Genomic DNA, 16073 nt, shown 5'->3' with positions numbered 1-16073 from the left:
GGTGAATTCACAATGCAGACAGAAGTCATAGAAAAGAGAACAAAATATATGATTTAGGATTGTTTTGAAAGACTTGATTTTTGATGTGCAGTATTGTTACAGATTAGCATTTCTGCAGTTGTCTCGCATACAGAATGATTGCTTGAGCCTATTCCTGTAAATGGTTCTCTAAACTCAGCTTAAAATAGCATTTTTATCATTTCTAACGTAAATTTATGGCCTCCTTTTTTGTTCCTGTGCACAAGAACATCTGATTATTGGTGTTCACCACAGTCTCTGGGAATAAAATTGCAGCCAGCATTGTGCTCTGACTGAGCTTATTCGCTTCATTGCTGCCTTTGACTCCTGATTGTAAATGAGCTGGTAACAACGAAGACACACAGAACAAATGAGAAAAATGTCAGGGCCAGTTCCATTAGTCGCTCCTGAGGACTGCAGGAGTGACAGAAATAGTATGGCCGATGAAGAAAAAAATTCCTCATATTTGAGCTCTGAGCTATAAACGTTTCCACTTAGCAGAACTTCCATTTACAAGTGTTGTTTGTTAAAGCATCCTGTATTTCTGTTCTGGAGATACACATTTATTTAGTTCACATTTTAGAAAGACAAGTTCTGAATGTTAAGGAAAACTGATACATTAGCTTTTATTTCACAGTTTAGTATATTGCAAAGGACGTTGCACTGTGAATCCTATAAATGAGCTTTGTTTTGAAAGTTCAGTGGCAACTTTTGAAGTCTGCCTTTCTGCAAAGGCCCGAGGTCTCTAAGGTAAGCTACTTCGTGTAAAAAGCATGTCCAAACTATGTAGTGGATCACATTTTATACATGAATCCTAGGAGTACTAGGAGTAGCCAAAAGCTAGCTAGAAATGTTCATTACTCATGTTTACAAGATTAAATATGCGTTCATAGCATAATACTGAATATACTTGCTATATTACATTGCAAATGCTATAATTTTACAGGTTGGGCTGTCTGTAACAAGAATATATGGATATTGTAGTTTATTTCCGTACAAATCCTGATTACCAGTTGGTTGCACAAGGAATATAACTCTATTTTTTAAGGAACATTGAGAGTTTCCTGGCCAGGTCAGACTTTGTCAACAGTTTGAATCTGGAGTGGGTAAAATACTATGCCCAGAAGTATAGTTGGAGAAAATTGTCAATTGTGTAGGAGAGTGTGCCCTCAGATGTCTACTTAGTATGCTGAAGACTCTGAGTTATGGAAAATAGAAGCTGATACCTTATATAATTAGTCTTATCCAGGTAGAAAATCAGAAGTACAAATTGATGAAAAGTGAATTAATGAAGATTAACAGCTTTGTTCTTCCTCCAATTATTTTCCTCAGTCACACTAAAAATTCTTTCCCTCCTCCTTGCCAGTTCTCTACTCTTCCCCTAGGATGCAAACTGGGCTGTTTGGTGGTTCTGTGATACTGTTGCTTAGGCCATAAGATAAACTTGCTCCAGTTTAAAGGCCAGCAGTTCACCCTCTGCCCAGGGCACAGCATGATGACTTTTCTAGCACTAGACTTCTTATCTAGACTTTAAAGGAACATTAGAGCTATTCCTTCTTAAGTGGACACAGAGTCCTTGGAAAGGGCTAAAATTTTATTTTAGTTCTTGTCTCACCTCTAAATCGACAGGTTCCTGGTACTCTGCATCAATCTTCATATCTTTTATATCACTAATTTTGCCATTCTGGTTTCACCATATGATCCTATCATGTTCATCTTTTTGTGTCTGGTCTCTTTTTAGTTCAGCCTGCATTTGTTTGCTTGCTTCCATCATGAGTTATACCCTTATGTACACATTTATTAATTTCAAGCTTCGCTTACTTTATCTCATTATCAGTCATATATGGCACTTAAGGTACAAGCTGTAGCGTACGTATGTGTGGGGCCCTATAGCATTCTCGTTCAAGGATGTATTACACCTTGTAATCTATGTCATTAACTGAATTAAAAAAGTGAATTTGATATTCAGCTTATGCTACATTCTCTTGCCCCATCTTACTCCAAGCATTGCTTATTTTTCAACAGTCCTTCAGAGTTAAGGAATCCAGCAGGTCTGTTTTGCTCTATCTACATACAAGCCCTGAGTAGCTACATGCAATAACTAAGAAGCAACAAAATGCTTCTCAGCCTGGCTGGGGAGGAGGCTGAAGCTGCGCAGGGAGAGCACATTGGCATGGCTCTGTTGTGCTACTATTACACGCCTTGCACAGGAATGTCATTTTTGAGTTTTAATTGTTCAGTGTTGTATATTGTGAGTATCTTGACAATGAACCTGTTTGAATTCACCCAAACCCTCATAACAAAAAACTTTTCTACAAACTACTTGGTGTATTTATTGTTTGCAACCTTTGTCTTTACCTGCTTTTCCTCATCTGACTCCTCCTGCAAATCTAGCCAATCAGGAGGCATTAAATTTGGGCTAATGGTGCAGTTTGAATCTGGGTTTATCAGCACAAAAAGTCCAAGAATGTGCTAAGCTGAAGTACCAACAGCCAAACAAGCTCCGTACCAGAAAAGGTGAACAAGGATTTTATTCTGTGATACTGTGCTAGAAAAGCAACTGATGTAATCACGGTTTTGATGGAAGACAGGTCTTTATATCTGCAAGGAAAAAGACTTAGTAATTATGTTTTGAGATAGAAGAGGGGTGGTAATCAACCTGTAGATGTTAAATTATCTATGCTGACTAGAAATTGAAGTACTAGTTATTAATATTACTTCCTGCACCTTCAGTAACAAATAATTATCCTTTATTGAAAAATAGTTTAGTAATGTGATATAAACCACAGAAGAATTAAGAAAACAACAAATGCATGTGTTAACTAACAAACTAATCCCTTTCATACTTTTTTTTTTCCGGAATGCCATTCATTCCCATACGGAATAATTAAGTAGCCTGTAGAAAGTTGAGTTTGATGTCATACTTCGAATTAGCTTATGACATAATTTCATGCATATATTGAAGATTCTGCTTTACTGCTGATATAAGTTAGAAAGCTTAAGTGTAAGGCCAAAATACCCTTTTTTATTCCAGCAGTGCAGAATCCTCTAGAACATAGTTGTACCTATCTATATGGCTCTGTGATTTACTATCTATAACAGTAGAGAATACTGAGATAGTATTTGATTTATCTCCCAGTTTTCTGAGTTCTTCTGATTTATGTACAAATTCTGTGTTTTCCCTGCTGCTATAAATGTGTGCTTTTTTGTATCAATGAAGTTTTCATTTATGGTAGTTGTAAGGTAGTCGGTCACCCTCAACAGGCTATTAACAACTTTTCCTGATACTGTTCTGTCCTAAACAATGCTTGAAACAAAAGAAGATTATGGAGTGAATCTTTTGTCTGAAACCTACAGTGTCAGATAAGAACATGTATTGGGTAAAAACACTCCTTTAAAATTCAAGAAATTACAATTTTATCACTGACAGCCTGTGGTGTATGTTTACTGATACTTTGCATTACAGAGGGTCATATTACTGAATTAGTTGAAGTCTCAGACTACAAATCTGGCATCACAGTGTTTTTAACTGTCTGGCCAGCCTTTTGTAAACATGATCTCGGATGAGATGGCCTGTTTTGAGTGTTCTCAGTTTAATTCAGTTTAAAACCAGGATAAATTACGCAATTAATTGTTACCAGTGAGTTCTGAAACAATGAAGAGGGACCAGGAAACCATAAAGTCAGCTCATTAACTACTGATTCTATTACTGTAGGTCAATAAATCAGTTAAGTTTTGAAGTGCGAAACAGTTATAACCCTTCTTTTTTTGTGTTACGTAACAGATCAATTATAAAATGGTATTTTTCATCTATTTCCATTCTAAAAGTTTGGCATATAACACTTGTTAAAATAACTTTAAACTGTAGCTGAGATATGTTAATCCTTAATTAGAAACATCACTATCCTGTTACAAAACTTAAAATTTAATATTCAGAATACATGTGCTTTGAACATCATCCTTTTGATTATAGTATCAAGTTTGAAGTAAAGGTTACCTTTATCTGTGACTATATACATGTGAATAATTTTTACTTCGTGAGACTTAATTTCTCCTTTTGAAAGATAGCAGAAAATACAAATGCAAAGACTAAAATTAATCTTCTAATCCAAGTTTTTTTGCTTGTTGGTTTAATTATTAAGTAAGAAGGCAGTTTAAGAATTCCTGTTTAACTGTATTTATGGCACAACTGTAAAAATTGCTTTAACTGCCAATTTTTAGGATCCCTTTAAAGAGAAAGTTAGCTCCTGAAAGTATTTTTTTTGTGTGTGCTTATCATCATGGGAGATCAAAGGAAGTGTAGAAGGATAAACTTTTCTGTAGTTTGGTCCTTTGTGACCTTTCATAGCTGGCATAAACTAGAATTTCCTAATGGCTGCTAACATAGTGTACAGCATATAGGGATGCAGGGAGTTTGCACACTCAGACTCGATTATGAACCCACAGCATGTTTTATCAATCACAGGCCCATCACCTTGAGACATTCATGTTGGGGAAAAAAAAATCATAATGAAAAAAAAGTGTGCTCTGGTTAGCATTTTTTATGAGAGAAAATAAAACCTATATCTTCTAGTAAACAACAAGCTTGCTTCATCAGTCCTCATGGTGTTAAATTAGACAAACAGCAGATGTATTTGCATGGCACCAACAAAAGACATAGCTATTTGTTTCCACTTTAGTCCACAGAAGGTTGATGTGCTCCAGTTTCTTTCAAAACCTCTGGTAACTAACAACTACAATTCTGTACTACAAATAAAAAAGATGGAAATATTTATCAAATGTCAGTTGGAGGACAGAGATACCTGTATGAGTTTGTATCCCAAGAAATCTCACAACCATTTTCTCAAATAGAGGCTTAATCTTTCTCTGTGAAGAAAAGACTAGTCAGTCTTTTCTATCACTTTGTACACTAAATCACAGTTCAGGCTCTACAGACTGCAAGTTGCAGATAAGGGTTTGATGCCTAAATGGAAAAAGATACTGTGAGAGTTGTGTGTATGGAACTATAGCAGATAAAGAGAACTACCTTTCGGGAGATCATATAGGTTATATTTCTTCTAGATATGCATTTTGTAACCTGCTGTACTGTTTAACCAGCTAATTAGCTAGGCCAATTCATAGAAATGGAGAAAATTCAATCTATTTGCAGCCTCCTCTATGTGATAATTTAACAAACTAAAAAATGTTCTTTCACAGCCAGTGAATGTTCTTTCACAGCTCACAACAGAGAGGTGGTTGTCTAGATGTCCCTGCTGCAGTGGCAGCTAGGTGGAGTATTATTGGATCACAATTTAAGAAATATTTTATTCAATTCCACAAAACTTCTCCTTTAACCTGCTTTTTAATTAGATGTACTGTTTCCCTGTTCAAAAATTACTATTTATTTGTCATATGTGTGGCAAGACTCGAGTTTAGTTTCACTTTGTTATCGCACTCAAATTTGAAAGAAAACTTTCCCTGTGTAGAAGGTTTTAGTGGTTTTTCTCTTTACTTTCTTCTTCCCTTGCTGCCCTTTTCAAGAAACTGATAACTCTCAGTATCTTGATCTCCATAATGTTTTAGATGAGAGATAAGCTGGGCATTTACCTCCAGTGATTCATCTATAAGTCATGTTAATGAATACATGAATTATATTTAGCCAATTGCTACCCAGTTGTAAGTCGTTATTAAAATTTAATTTCTTACCAGTAATTACTTCTCAGAAGTCATATTTTACTCAATTGTAAATCTACTGCACCATTCATAGTGCTATTATACCTGTGCCATTGTCATAGCAGGAGTGAAAATCAAATCAACATTCTGCTGGCAGAATAGGAGCAGTAAGCGTCAAACTAACGAACATAGAATGGGCATATGTAAAACACCTAGAGCAGCAGAGAAGTTCTTGGCTTTTCCTACTTCATAGATCAACCTAAGGCTACAACAAACGATCATTTTAGAAAGGCTTCATATTCTTGCTAAAAATTAAGTAATGGTTAATAGATGTCCAGCTTGGTAAGAATAAATTAAGACCTGGGATAGCACAAAGATTCCTCTCTATTCAGTGACATGACCTCTAGACTCAGAAAGATGGGAACTGGAGGTGAGGCTTTTTGGCTCTGCTCCATTCCCACCAGTGACCTCCCTAGAGGGAGCTGGATGAGACCTTTCACAGAGGATGTTTCTCCAGGAAGAGAGAGTTAACTGTGACCTGGCATGCCGTGCAAAAAAGTTGACGACATGACTTTGGGTCTGTAGGCCTCACTGAGCTCTTGTTCCTCAGCAGCTTGTGCTTTGGGGAGGCAGGTGTGCCCTGTGGTGTGCTCCAGAGCTGACCACAGCAGATGTGTTGGTCTATGTCCCATCTTCCTCAGTGCCCATGCCTCCTGCTCCCCTCCCCATGGACACACCAGAGGGAACAGTGTTGGGGAGAAAACAAACAAACCATGGATGTACGTCTGGATTCAGGCACTGGGAAGTAACCCTAGACTGAGAACGCAGGTATAAACTGCTTGTTTGGTTTCCATTTGTTCTGGAGGACTGTGTTTACTGTCTCCAACACATCTTTCACTGTTTTTTCTCCAATGTGATCTCTCATCATGGTTTGTGTTGCTGTTTGTGTCTTTAATCTTTTCTGAATAGGGTAATTGAAATCATAAGGGATGCAGTTTGTTCAGAACAACTCGAATAGTTACACATAAAATTAATTTTTTTGAGAGCAGTTTCAAAATACTCTATATTCTAAAAATCTTTTCTATGGTACCCTGAAAAAAAAGGAAAAAAATGATCATATGTTGCTGTGTCAGCTAAAAATCATCTTTGTTTATTTGAGTGAACTCAGATGGTATTTTTAACAAAAGAATTTAGATTGGTAGTCAACTATAAGAGAAGATGTTAGCTAAAGAAATAAGCACTGATACATGAGTGGAAAAAAGGAAGAAAACAGTTCACAGAATCAGGATCACCAGGATGGAAAATACCTCCAGGATCATTGTGTCCAACCATTCCTATCAACCAGTAAGCCACACCCCTGAGCACCTCATCCACCCGTCTTTTAAATACCTCCAACTGCATAAACAAAATGTATTCCAGAATGTCTGAATATTGTTTTCTGGGGATGTCCCAGGATGAATAATCTCTGTGCATTGAGTAGGCCATCGGAGGCATATATATGCCAAGTATGTATTATAAAGGTCTACAAGACTAATGCCAGAGGACATTCCTAGACAATATGCTACATGACTTCATTAAATAGGACTAGAATTAAATCTAAATCCATACTTAGATGATGTCATTCAAGACATTTGAGAAAATATCCTTTCTGGTCTGAGCAACCTTTCCTTGACTGAAATACAACTGAAAATTTTGGACCACTTGCCCTTCCCTTAAAAGGCTCAAATAGATGAAATCAGTTTTTCTTAGGAGGGATCAATCTCGACCTGCTCAGCAGGGTTCTTTGTAGCAGTGCTTGTGCTTAACAGAGTGAACCACCCTTTCATCAGGAGAATCATTGAATTTTCTCATCTCGTTCTTTCAGTTCAGTGCTATTCAATGAGTGTAGATATCTAACATTATTTTTGATACAATAAGAATTTTAAATGAGTTAAACTGAAAAAATATCAGTTGTATTTTTGTAGATGAGATGTATTCTGTGAATCTAAATTAAAATTACTTAAGCAAATGGATACTCTATTTTCCATAGCACTAGTTCAAAGAAAGCACAACAAAGGGATTAGTATTCAGTAGACTACTTATGTTATTGTATAAAAGTAAATACCTTGTAAATACTATTTAAGATTTTAATATCCCCCTGGGCTTATACATTTTAAAAGCATAATATAACTCAATACCTAATACAGAAGAAACCTCTTCTGTTAAATTACTCTGTTGTATACATTTGAATAATTTGCCAATCAAGTCGCAGCAATTCTTTTTTTTCACAAACAAGACTTATAATACAGCTAAAGACACTCAACATTTTCAGCACAGGCCCCTTACAACTTGATGAGCTTAATTTCCTCATATTTGTATTTCTTGGTAAGCTGTTCATGGGAAATATTCTCTTACGTTAATTGTCTTTATATTTTACTAGATCTCATCAAGGGAAAATATATATCTTAGTGCAGACAGTTCCAGCTCAGTCCTCTGGTGACTTTAGCAGATTAAAAGTCCCAGCTGACTGAAATTATTAATTAAAATTCACTTTTATTTATTAAAATTATCAAGAACATCTTTACAGTTTCATTGACTTAGTGAAATGAACAGGCAAGTGAGATCATAAAGCTCAAAAATTAGTTTCAAAGTATTTTCCCTGCTCTTTATTTTAAGGTTTTGGTGTTTTAAAAAAGAAACAGCCTTTTTTCTTTTTTTTACTATTATATTTATGGATCTATTGTATCCTTTTCTCATTAGGTCCAGTTATAATATTATTTGCCAGTGTAATCTGACTGCTGCTGAGTTTCTCTGAATATATTTTCATGTAATTCAATCATAACTTGTCAATTGGCCATTGACGATAACTGTCCCATTTCCTGTTAAAAACTTAAGGCTAAGCAAGTAAAAAGCATTGCTGTGTCATTCCCTTTGGGAAACAAAACAAATTATAAGACTAATTTTGTTTCAAATATGGAGTTCGCACTGATCAGCTCTGTAAGTGAAGTACTGAAAACAGTCTTGCTGACCTTGTAGAATGAAAATATGTTACTCCAGTGCTCTCTTATGTAACTAAAAGAGTGAGCTTATGATTTCAGGGTATTGAACAGAAGATGGGTTAGGCTCTCTGTCCTAGGTTTACACAGACTTAACATGGACTGAATTGCAGTCTATATTTCTCTTACTGATAAGTAATTAATTGGCCTGTGTTGGTATGCCTGGCTTCTTGTTTAGACAACTATTGTGAACTTGTGTATTAATTTAAGCAAAGGAAACAAAAGCTGTAAAGGAATATGTAGCCAGCAGCATTTTGGTTAAACTGCAAGTAGGGGACTAGACTCACAAATCAGATGGTTACAGAAATAAGGCAAGTGCTCATTGATATGTACCTTTAAAGAAGACAGCCTTTAGGAATGGTATATCCTCCTGTATTGTGGATTGTATAGCCACATATAGTTTGGAAACTCTCAGGAGGAACGAATATGCTAAGCTTATTAAGAAACTATTCAAAGGCATATTTACAGAATGATCTCTTGAATTGATTTTCCCTGGGACAAATGGTCATTAACACTCCCCTATTTAATTTTTGTCAAGTGAAAGGGGTTTATTTTAATTATAACCAAACATTGGCAGACATAACGCTTCTTAAACACGCTTAAAAAAATAACAAATATTGTAATTCTCAGTCTAGTTTGGCCAGTCAGTAAGAAAAAAAGCAAAGTGCTATGGAAACTCTCCAACCGTTTGTAGATATTTCAGTTAAAATGAGAGAGAAATTGTGGTTTTTTTAAATGAATTAGCAGATCAAAAAAAAATTGCATTAAAACAGAATAGTAATATTTGAAAAAATAACTGTGAGTGTAATACATGTGTGTTCTAATTCTGTCCCTTAATTTTGTCATATCATATCTGAAGGGAGCCTTTTTAAAAGGTTAGGGAGAATAAACCATGTGTATGTTAACAAATAAACAGACATTTACTTAGTACAACAGAATGCTTTTACAAAATACACTCTTTTATTGTTGCCCTTCTCAATCCCATTTCAGGTGCATAGCATCTCTGTAACACAAGCCCTGCAAGCATCCAGAGAGCCACCATTCGCGTGAAAATTTCTTTTAGTAGTACCACAAAACACATTCACTGATGATCCCTGAATATTAACACTAATGTTATGATTCACAAACATGGTAAATATAAATGAATGCTTTTCTACATTGTTTAACATGGTGGAAATCTGTACAGTGCTTTTGTCTTTGAGCTTTAGTTGCATTTGTTCCCTACCCTGTGTGCCAAACTCTTATTGCTGAAGTGATTTGGCTTTCCCAGTCAGAAAACTATTTTCATTTGTATGTATAAGCACTTTTCTCCACAACAAACAAGATGTGACTACTTCCAATAGAAATGTATTTAATGTAATGTGTTGATCTCATTGAGTATTTTTAGCACATTCACATCAAAAGATGATGAAGTACATTTCATAAATCTATCCAGTTCTTCAGAAGCCATCTCAATTCTTCTTCTTTCAATTCTGTCTTGGCTTTTCTGGCTGCTTTGAAGCACGTTTGGTCATGACTCTTTTTCCCTGGAGAAATCAGAACTTCTCCTGTTTTTAAGAAAGTGGATGAATTAGATGAGAAACATCTGGGAGCAACATGCAAGAGAGGGAGAAAGGAGCCCAAGTAATAATGAAGGCTTTTTCCTCAATTTCATAACATCATCTATAGAAAAATAATAACTGAAAAATCTTTTCCCAGAATATATATCTTACGTCCAATGACATTGTGTTCTTTCCTACTTACAATGCCACCACTCTACTTACAATTAGGGCAAATTTTTGCTTCTCAAGTTTGGTGAAGGGAAAAAAAAGTCCTCTCTAATAACCACGCTGAAATGCAGAGACATATCTGTGACATTACAAGACAGGCTTTCAAAGTATCCCAACTCCAGTTCCGCCTGGCTACAGCATGCAGCAAGGTACTTTTGTTCCTTGTTATTGCTTCCTGAATTAATTAATTGAATTATTCACCTTAGTAATGTATCAGGAGCAGACATTTTTATACATGAACTTGCCTTGTCAATATTTTCAAATATTTTATTACATGAAAATATACCTTGACAAAAACTAATACAAATTAAAGGAAGCCAGGTAGGTAGGAACTTTTGAGAATTGAACAGATAATCATACCCTAGGTCAAAATTAGATATAAAGGAAAGCAAGGATTCTTTAAAATGTTATGTTTTAGCTAATTGTAAGCCTGATTTAAAGCCAGAATAAAATTCTAGACTTTATATAATTTGCCTTAGGCAATGTTATTTTCTGTTCATGTATTTCATTCATTGGAGGAACAACTTTAAATAAAATACATGGACAAAAGACGAGGAGTTCTTTCATTAGTATGACTAAAAGTTTGCTTTTATTAATCTTTGTAATTCCAAACCATTTTGGTGCCGATGATCTTTGTTATTTTCTAGGCTGATGGGATTATTTTGGAAAGAGAACATTGATATTTAAAAATGGCTATTCTACAACATTAACTTTATCTGTCTAATTGAACGTCTGATTCTCTTTTTGGTAATTGCAAATTAAAGGTCCTTATCATGATTTTCACTTGCTGTATCTACAGCTTTGAAAAGAGAAGTATTATTTATGGATTTGTCAGAACCACTGAATACAAGCTAAGAAAAGCTTTAAGTATCCTGGAGGCACAGACAGGCTGTATGCTTGTCCTCAGTGAAGTATCCAAAAGTTTCAAGTTCTCTGTCCTTGTTTGGTTCCCATTATTATTTCTTCTCTAGCAGAAGAAATATTTGGGCTTCTTTAATGCCCTTAGCTTGGAGAAGCAATACGTACTTAGAACAGATTCTTTATAGTATGTCAGTATACCAAAGGTCTACATCCTCCTTACAGCAAACAGATTACATAATATTTTTTACTAGACTGCAAAATCACAGCAACTTCCTCCAGCACTCCTTTGTACAAGTCTCCATTAATTAAATATATAAGGAAAACTGTCTCCAAAATTTTGGATAGTTAGCTCTTACTCAGCTTGAAAACACGTATGATTAAGGTATTAATTTCCGTATTCTGTAAAGCAACTGTAGTATTTTGTCATTCTTCTGTTTAAGCATTGAGATTACAAAAATATTATCATTGTTTCTATTATTGGGTGGGGTTGTTTTGCTTCTACAATTATTGTTGGAAAGTTTGTACATTTAAATTGCCAAATTTTATCTTTTCCTTGCAACCATCTTCGCGATGGTAGCTTTGAGTGATGAATCTCAGTTGCTTCATCACAGATCTGTAGAAATCCGGATTAGATTATTCAAAGATGCAAAGTTTTCTGAGACATTAGTGAGTTTATTCAGATGCATTCTGCTATGTGTTTCTGTGCTTTAAAAACAGAATTTCCGTAAGTGCTGAACAAGTATACTGCAGTGACTCCTCTCCCTCAGAAAGCAAAAATAGTACACTCTAAACACAATTTTATGGAACTAGCAAGACCACACAACTACTGAATTAATTGAAATATTGTTGGTTTTGACTGAGTAGGTGGAAAACTAGAAGCAAAATATTTGTTCAGTCTGGTATGTTGGTATATAAAAGTGCAATGGTCTGTTCTGCATTTTTTTCTGAAGTAACTTGACTAGTTTTATATGAAAGATGACAAATAACAGAAATAATTTCAATCAGTAAAGTCAGAAAGTTACAAATCATTGAAATATTATCCCCCTAGAGTTACCATGTATTAATATCTTTAAGAAAACACAATATCTCTGTGGTAGTTTTTTGCTTGCAGCAGAGAAAACTAAACCTGGGATTTTTGAGCATCTTGCAGTTTTCTGTGAGTAAAAGCCATTCAGCATTATTGGAAACACGGCTACATGAGGAGGAGTTTGGCAATGCAGCCAGGCAGCTGAAAGGGATGCCAGAATAGGGAGTGTGGGGAAAGACAGGCCTACTTGGTAAGATGTTTAGAAACTGAGTATAGAAAACAGTATTAATTCACCTCACTTACATACTGAACACATTCCTTAGTGGCAAAATCTACCTAAGGGATAAAAATCAGTAAACATGGATAAAAGTTTGTATTCCTTGCACATTGTAAATATTGCTCTTCTAATGCAGTGTTCTTAGGCCATTTCTTTTTTTAATTATTGTTATTTGCCTAAGCCCTGCTCTTAAAAAAATAAAAAAGTTAGAAATCCAGTCTTTATCATTCCTACCTCCTCCCTCTGAAAGAAGGACTGAGTGTCTTCTGTTCCACAACATAAATAATTTTGAAATTTCAAGACCATTACCCATGTCCCTGAATTTTCTCCCTGTTCTCTGCCTAAGAAACATTGTTTTAAAAGACAAAAACTGATTTCTAAGCAAATCATGAACAGGATTTTAATCTTGCACATTTTCTGAGCATATTATACTTTACACAGTTTCTTCTGAAAGATAAGAAAAATTGTAAGGAAAGCTAAGATGATAGCTAGGAGAAAGGAACAGAATAAAAGGCATTGCTTCGAAACACCTTCTAGTTCTGCACCTACAGCATCTTGGTCAGCAATCCCAAACCTTACCTCAATAATGTCCTCCTGCGCTGACCACAGTGTCTGGAGCACAGGCTGCCATAAAGCAGTAGGGGTGGAACGAATGGACTCTATCTTCATTACCTATAGTATTAATTTGATAAATAATTCTCTTTTCTGTGTCATATTGTAGTAGGTTTATTTCCCACTGCTTAGTGTATCTTTCCGCATGTGGTACTAGCTAGTAAGGCATCTGAACAAAGCATGAAACACATAGCTTTTCTTTTCATGAAACTGTAGTGCAAAGCAATAGATATAATAATGAGATATTATCATAAATTCACATATTTTACTGCTCTGCTGTTACTGTTATTACCCAGTAGGTCTCTCAGAGAATTTGGTAAGTGGCAATACTGTGCTACAGTATTTAGACCTACAGGCTGGTAGACTGCGAGAGCTAGGAGAAAATTTTAGGTATGAGGCTTCTACCACAGATAGTTTCCCTCAAAAAAGCAGTACCGAGTGAGCAAGGGGAGTATGGTTTTCGTAATGTATTGATGTGGCAACAAAACCTTGAATTTTATTTGAACAAGGAGGAAAATAACTATAGGAAATGCTCCATATTGTTCCTGCCTAGTTCTATTGCAGAGTAAATGTTACTGCTGAATGGGAGAGGGGTTTACAGTAGGCTGGCAGTGCATTTACAAAGGCAGTTCTCAGCAGGAACGGCAATGAAGAAATAGTCATATGTGACACTTCAGAATTTCTGAGCAACAATTACTGATTGGACTCTGGGTAATTAACTCAACTGAAAGAAGTAGAGATGAGAGGGTGCAAGGTAGGCAGGGAAGGCTGCAAAACTAGCCAAACTAAACTCTTGACAAAACCATTATCTCAAATCCTGCTCTAAGGGCATAGCTTACACTGAGGAGAATTGTTCGGTCTGAGTCTATTCATCCACAGCCCTTGCTGTAAGCTGCTTTATGCTCTGTTTATTGAGTGAAAATGACGTAAATATGGTGCATCTGAGCATAAAGACACTAGAAAGATGCAGGGACTTCACAGTAAAGTACAACCCATACATTGGCATGAGGCATGCTGTGCAAAGACTGTTTCAAGTAAAGGAGTCTCATCCAAAATCCTCAGACCTGGAGTCCAGTATGAGCTAGTGTTACCTTTATGGATAAATTACAGATAGGGTACTACTAAGAGTTCATTGGTTTGTGGGGGTTTTTTTTGTACTCATTTCAGAGCTTTGCTCTTTGGCTTTTATTTTGTCCACAGCTGGTGTTTATCTTAGCTAAAAAGCATTTGTGACTCTGGAAGGTGGGCTCAGGGAAGCATCTTTGGCACAGCTATTACTAAACCTCATTTTAGGGAACTGCCTCACTTAGTGGCTGCTCTTGAGGATCTTTACATACACCTTCGAGGTGAACAAAGAGATGTATTAATCAAAAAGGCCTGAATGGATCTCCATGTGTTGACGCTTAGATAATTCTGGCAGCACTTGAAGATCTCAGGCTGCAGCTGAAGACTGTGACCAAGAGGCTCCTTGTGCTGGATGAAGAGGTGGTCTAGGTGTTGTCTGCAGCTGCAGAGCTGCTTCCTAGTTTGCTCAGCTCCAGGCACAGGCTGTGATAATCACTCTGAAATTGCTGCCCAGTATTACCTTATTTTTTCCAGTCTTTAGGCATAGTGCAACTAAGTGATCATCCCTGAACCCAGTATAACTGACTACATTTCCCCAGAAAGGCAAACCAGAAAAGCAACAAGAACCAAAGCCCTAAGCTAAAAATGCATTCTGACTCCTTCCCTCCCTGAAGGAGAAGACGTAAATTCTCACGAGAGAAATAAAGGAAGCTAAAAGACTAAGCAGCCTCCTGAGATCCTGGAAAGAAAATGCAAGCACAAATGTGCATAAACTGAGCACAACTGATTAAAAAACTTGCCAGTTTAGTAAATGGAAGCAAAATTTGATCCCATTTTCCTGCAACCATCACCACCCAGAAATCGCTTATTAACTAGAAACCTATTTCAGAACTACCAGGTGGTGGAATGATGGTCTAGGACTTACAATAATATAACTAAGCTTTCTAATAGGAAATACTACCTGTGGGTACTGTATCTAATAATGATTGTTGCACAGAGTTTCTTCAGGAAAAAAAATCCAGCTGGGGTAAGGCTAGTTCTGCACTATAGTTAATGGGCAGTCTTGTAACCTAGGATAGCTTTTTCCACACTTTCTTGTTTTCTGACTGTGCTGTCCTGCACCAAAGGACTAACCTTTTTTGTCAAACACTTAAATGTTACACCAAGTGACAGCTGTCTTCACAGGAAACCTAAGATTGTCCAGTATTTCAAGTCTTTCATACCCTGTAGTTCATGTGGCACTTGTCACATCTCAGATTGTGAATTAAGGATGAGATAGCTGAAATATGCCAAATCTCTGAGGAGTGGGATTAAAGAGTGAGCTGTGACCATCGTTCACATCCTTCTCTGACTACAGTTTCTGGATTCAGACAATGTATACTGTTTCTTAAAAAGAAAGATTGGCTTAGATGTCATTGCTTTTACATCTCAGTGGATCTTACATAAAGTCAAGACTCACTTCATACTGATATTTTGGTTTTTCACTAGACTTTTGCTAAATCCAGAGCAGTACTGACACACAGAGTCCAGTTCCCCTTTAAGCAATGAGGTAGCAATAGTCTTTTCAGTGGTATTGTAGAAGCATATTCTAGAAAGATTTTGTCTTTATCCTCAGAATCTTGAGTACGTACCTCTGTTGCCTCTACTTTTCTGCATGTCTTCCCAAAAGCAATTATCCAGTCACAAGTCTGAAACTTAGAACTTCTTCCATGTCTTGCTTCTGATATCTTGCCTTTATCTTTCCCTGTCTTTGTTGT

The 16073-nt window shown here is 36.2% G+C and overlaps 1 protein-coding gene across 1 annotated transcript in view; it reads right to left on the bottom strand.

Moving 5' to 3' along the window:
- Nucleotides 1–9513: 9513 nt before the first annotated feature.
- Nucleotides 9514–16073, bottom strand: part of HTR7 (5-hydroxytryptamine receptor 7) — a 32575-nt gene continuing 26015 nt past the window's right edge. The window contains exon 3 of the mRNA XM_069864140.1: nucleotides 9514–10252. Coding sequence (XP_069720241.1) covers nucleotides 10216–10252 — 37 coding nt within the window. The 3' untranslated portion in view covers nucleotides 9514–10215. The remainder of the gene's footprint in view (nucleotides 10253–16073) is intronic.

The sequence above is a fragment of the Phaenicophaeus curvirostris genome, chromosome 9, assembly GCF_032191515.1.
Source record: "Phaenicophaeus curvirostris isolate KB17595 chromosome 9, BPBGC_Pcur_1.0, whole genome shotgun sequence".
NCBI classification, from domain to species: domain Eukaryota; kingdom Metazoa; phylum Chordata; class Aves; order Cuculiformes; family Cuculidae; genus Phaenicophaeus; species Phaenicophaeus curvirostris.
The sequence above is the reverse complement of the archived record's forward strand: the minus strand, read 5'-3'. Positions and strand labels throughout refer to the sequence as shown.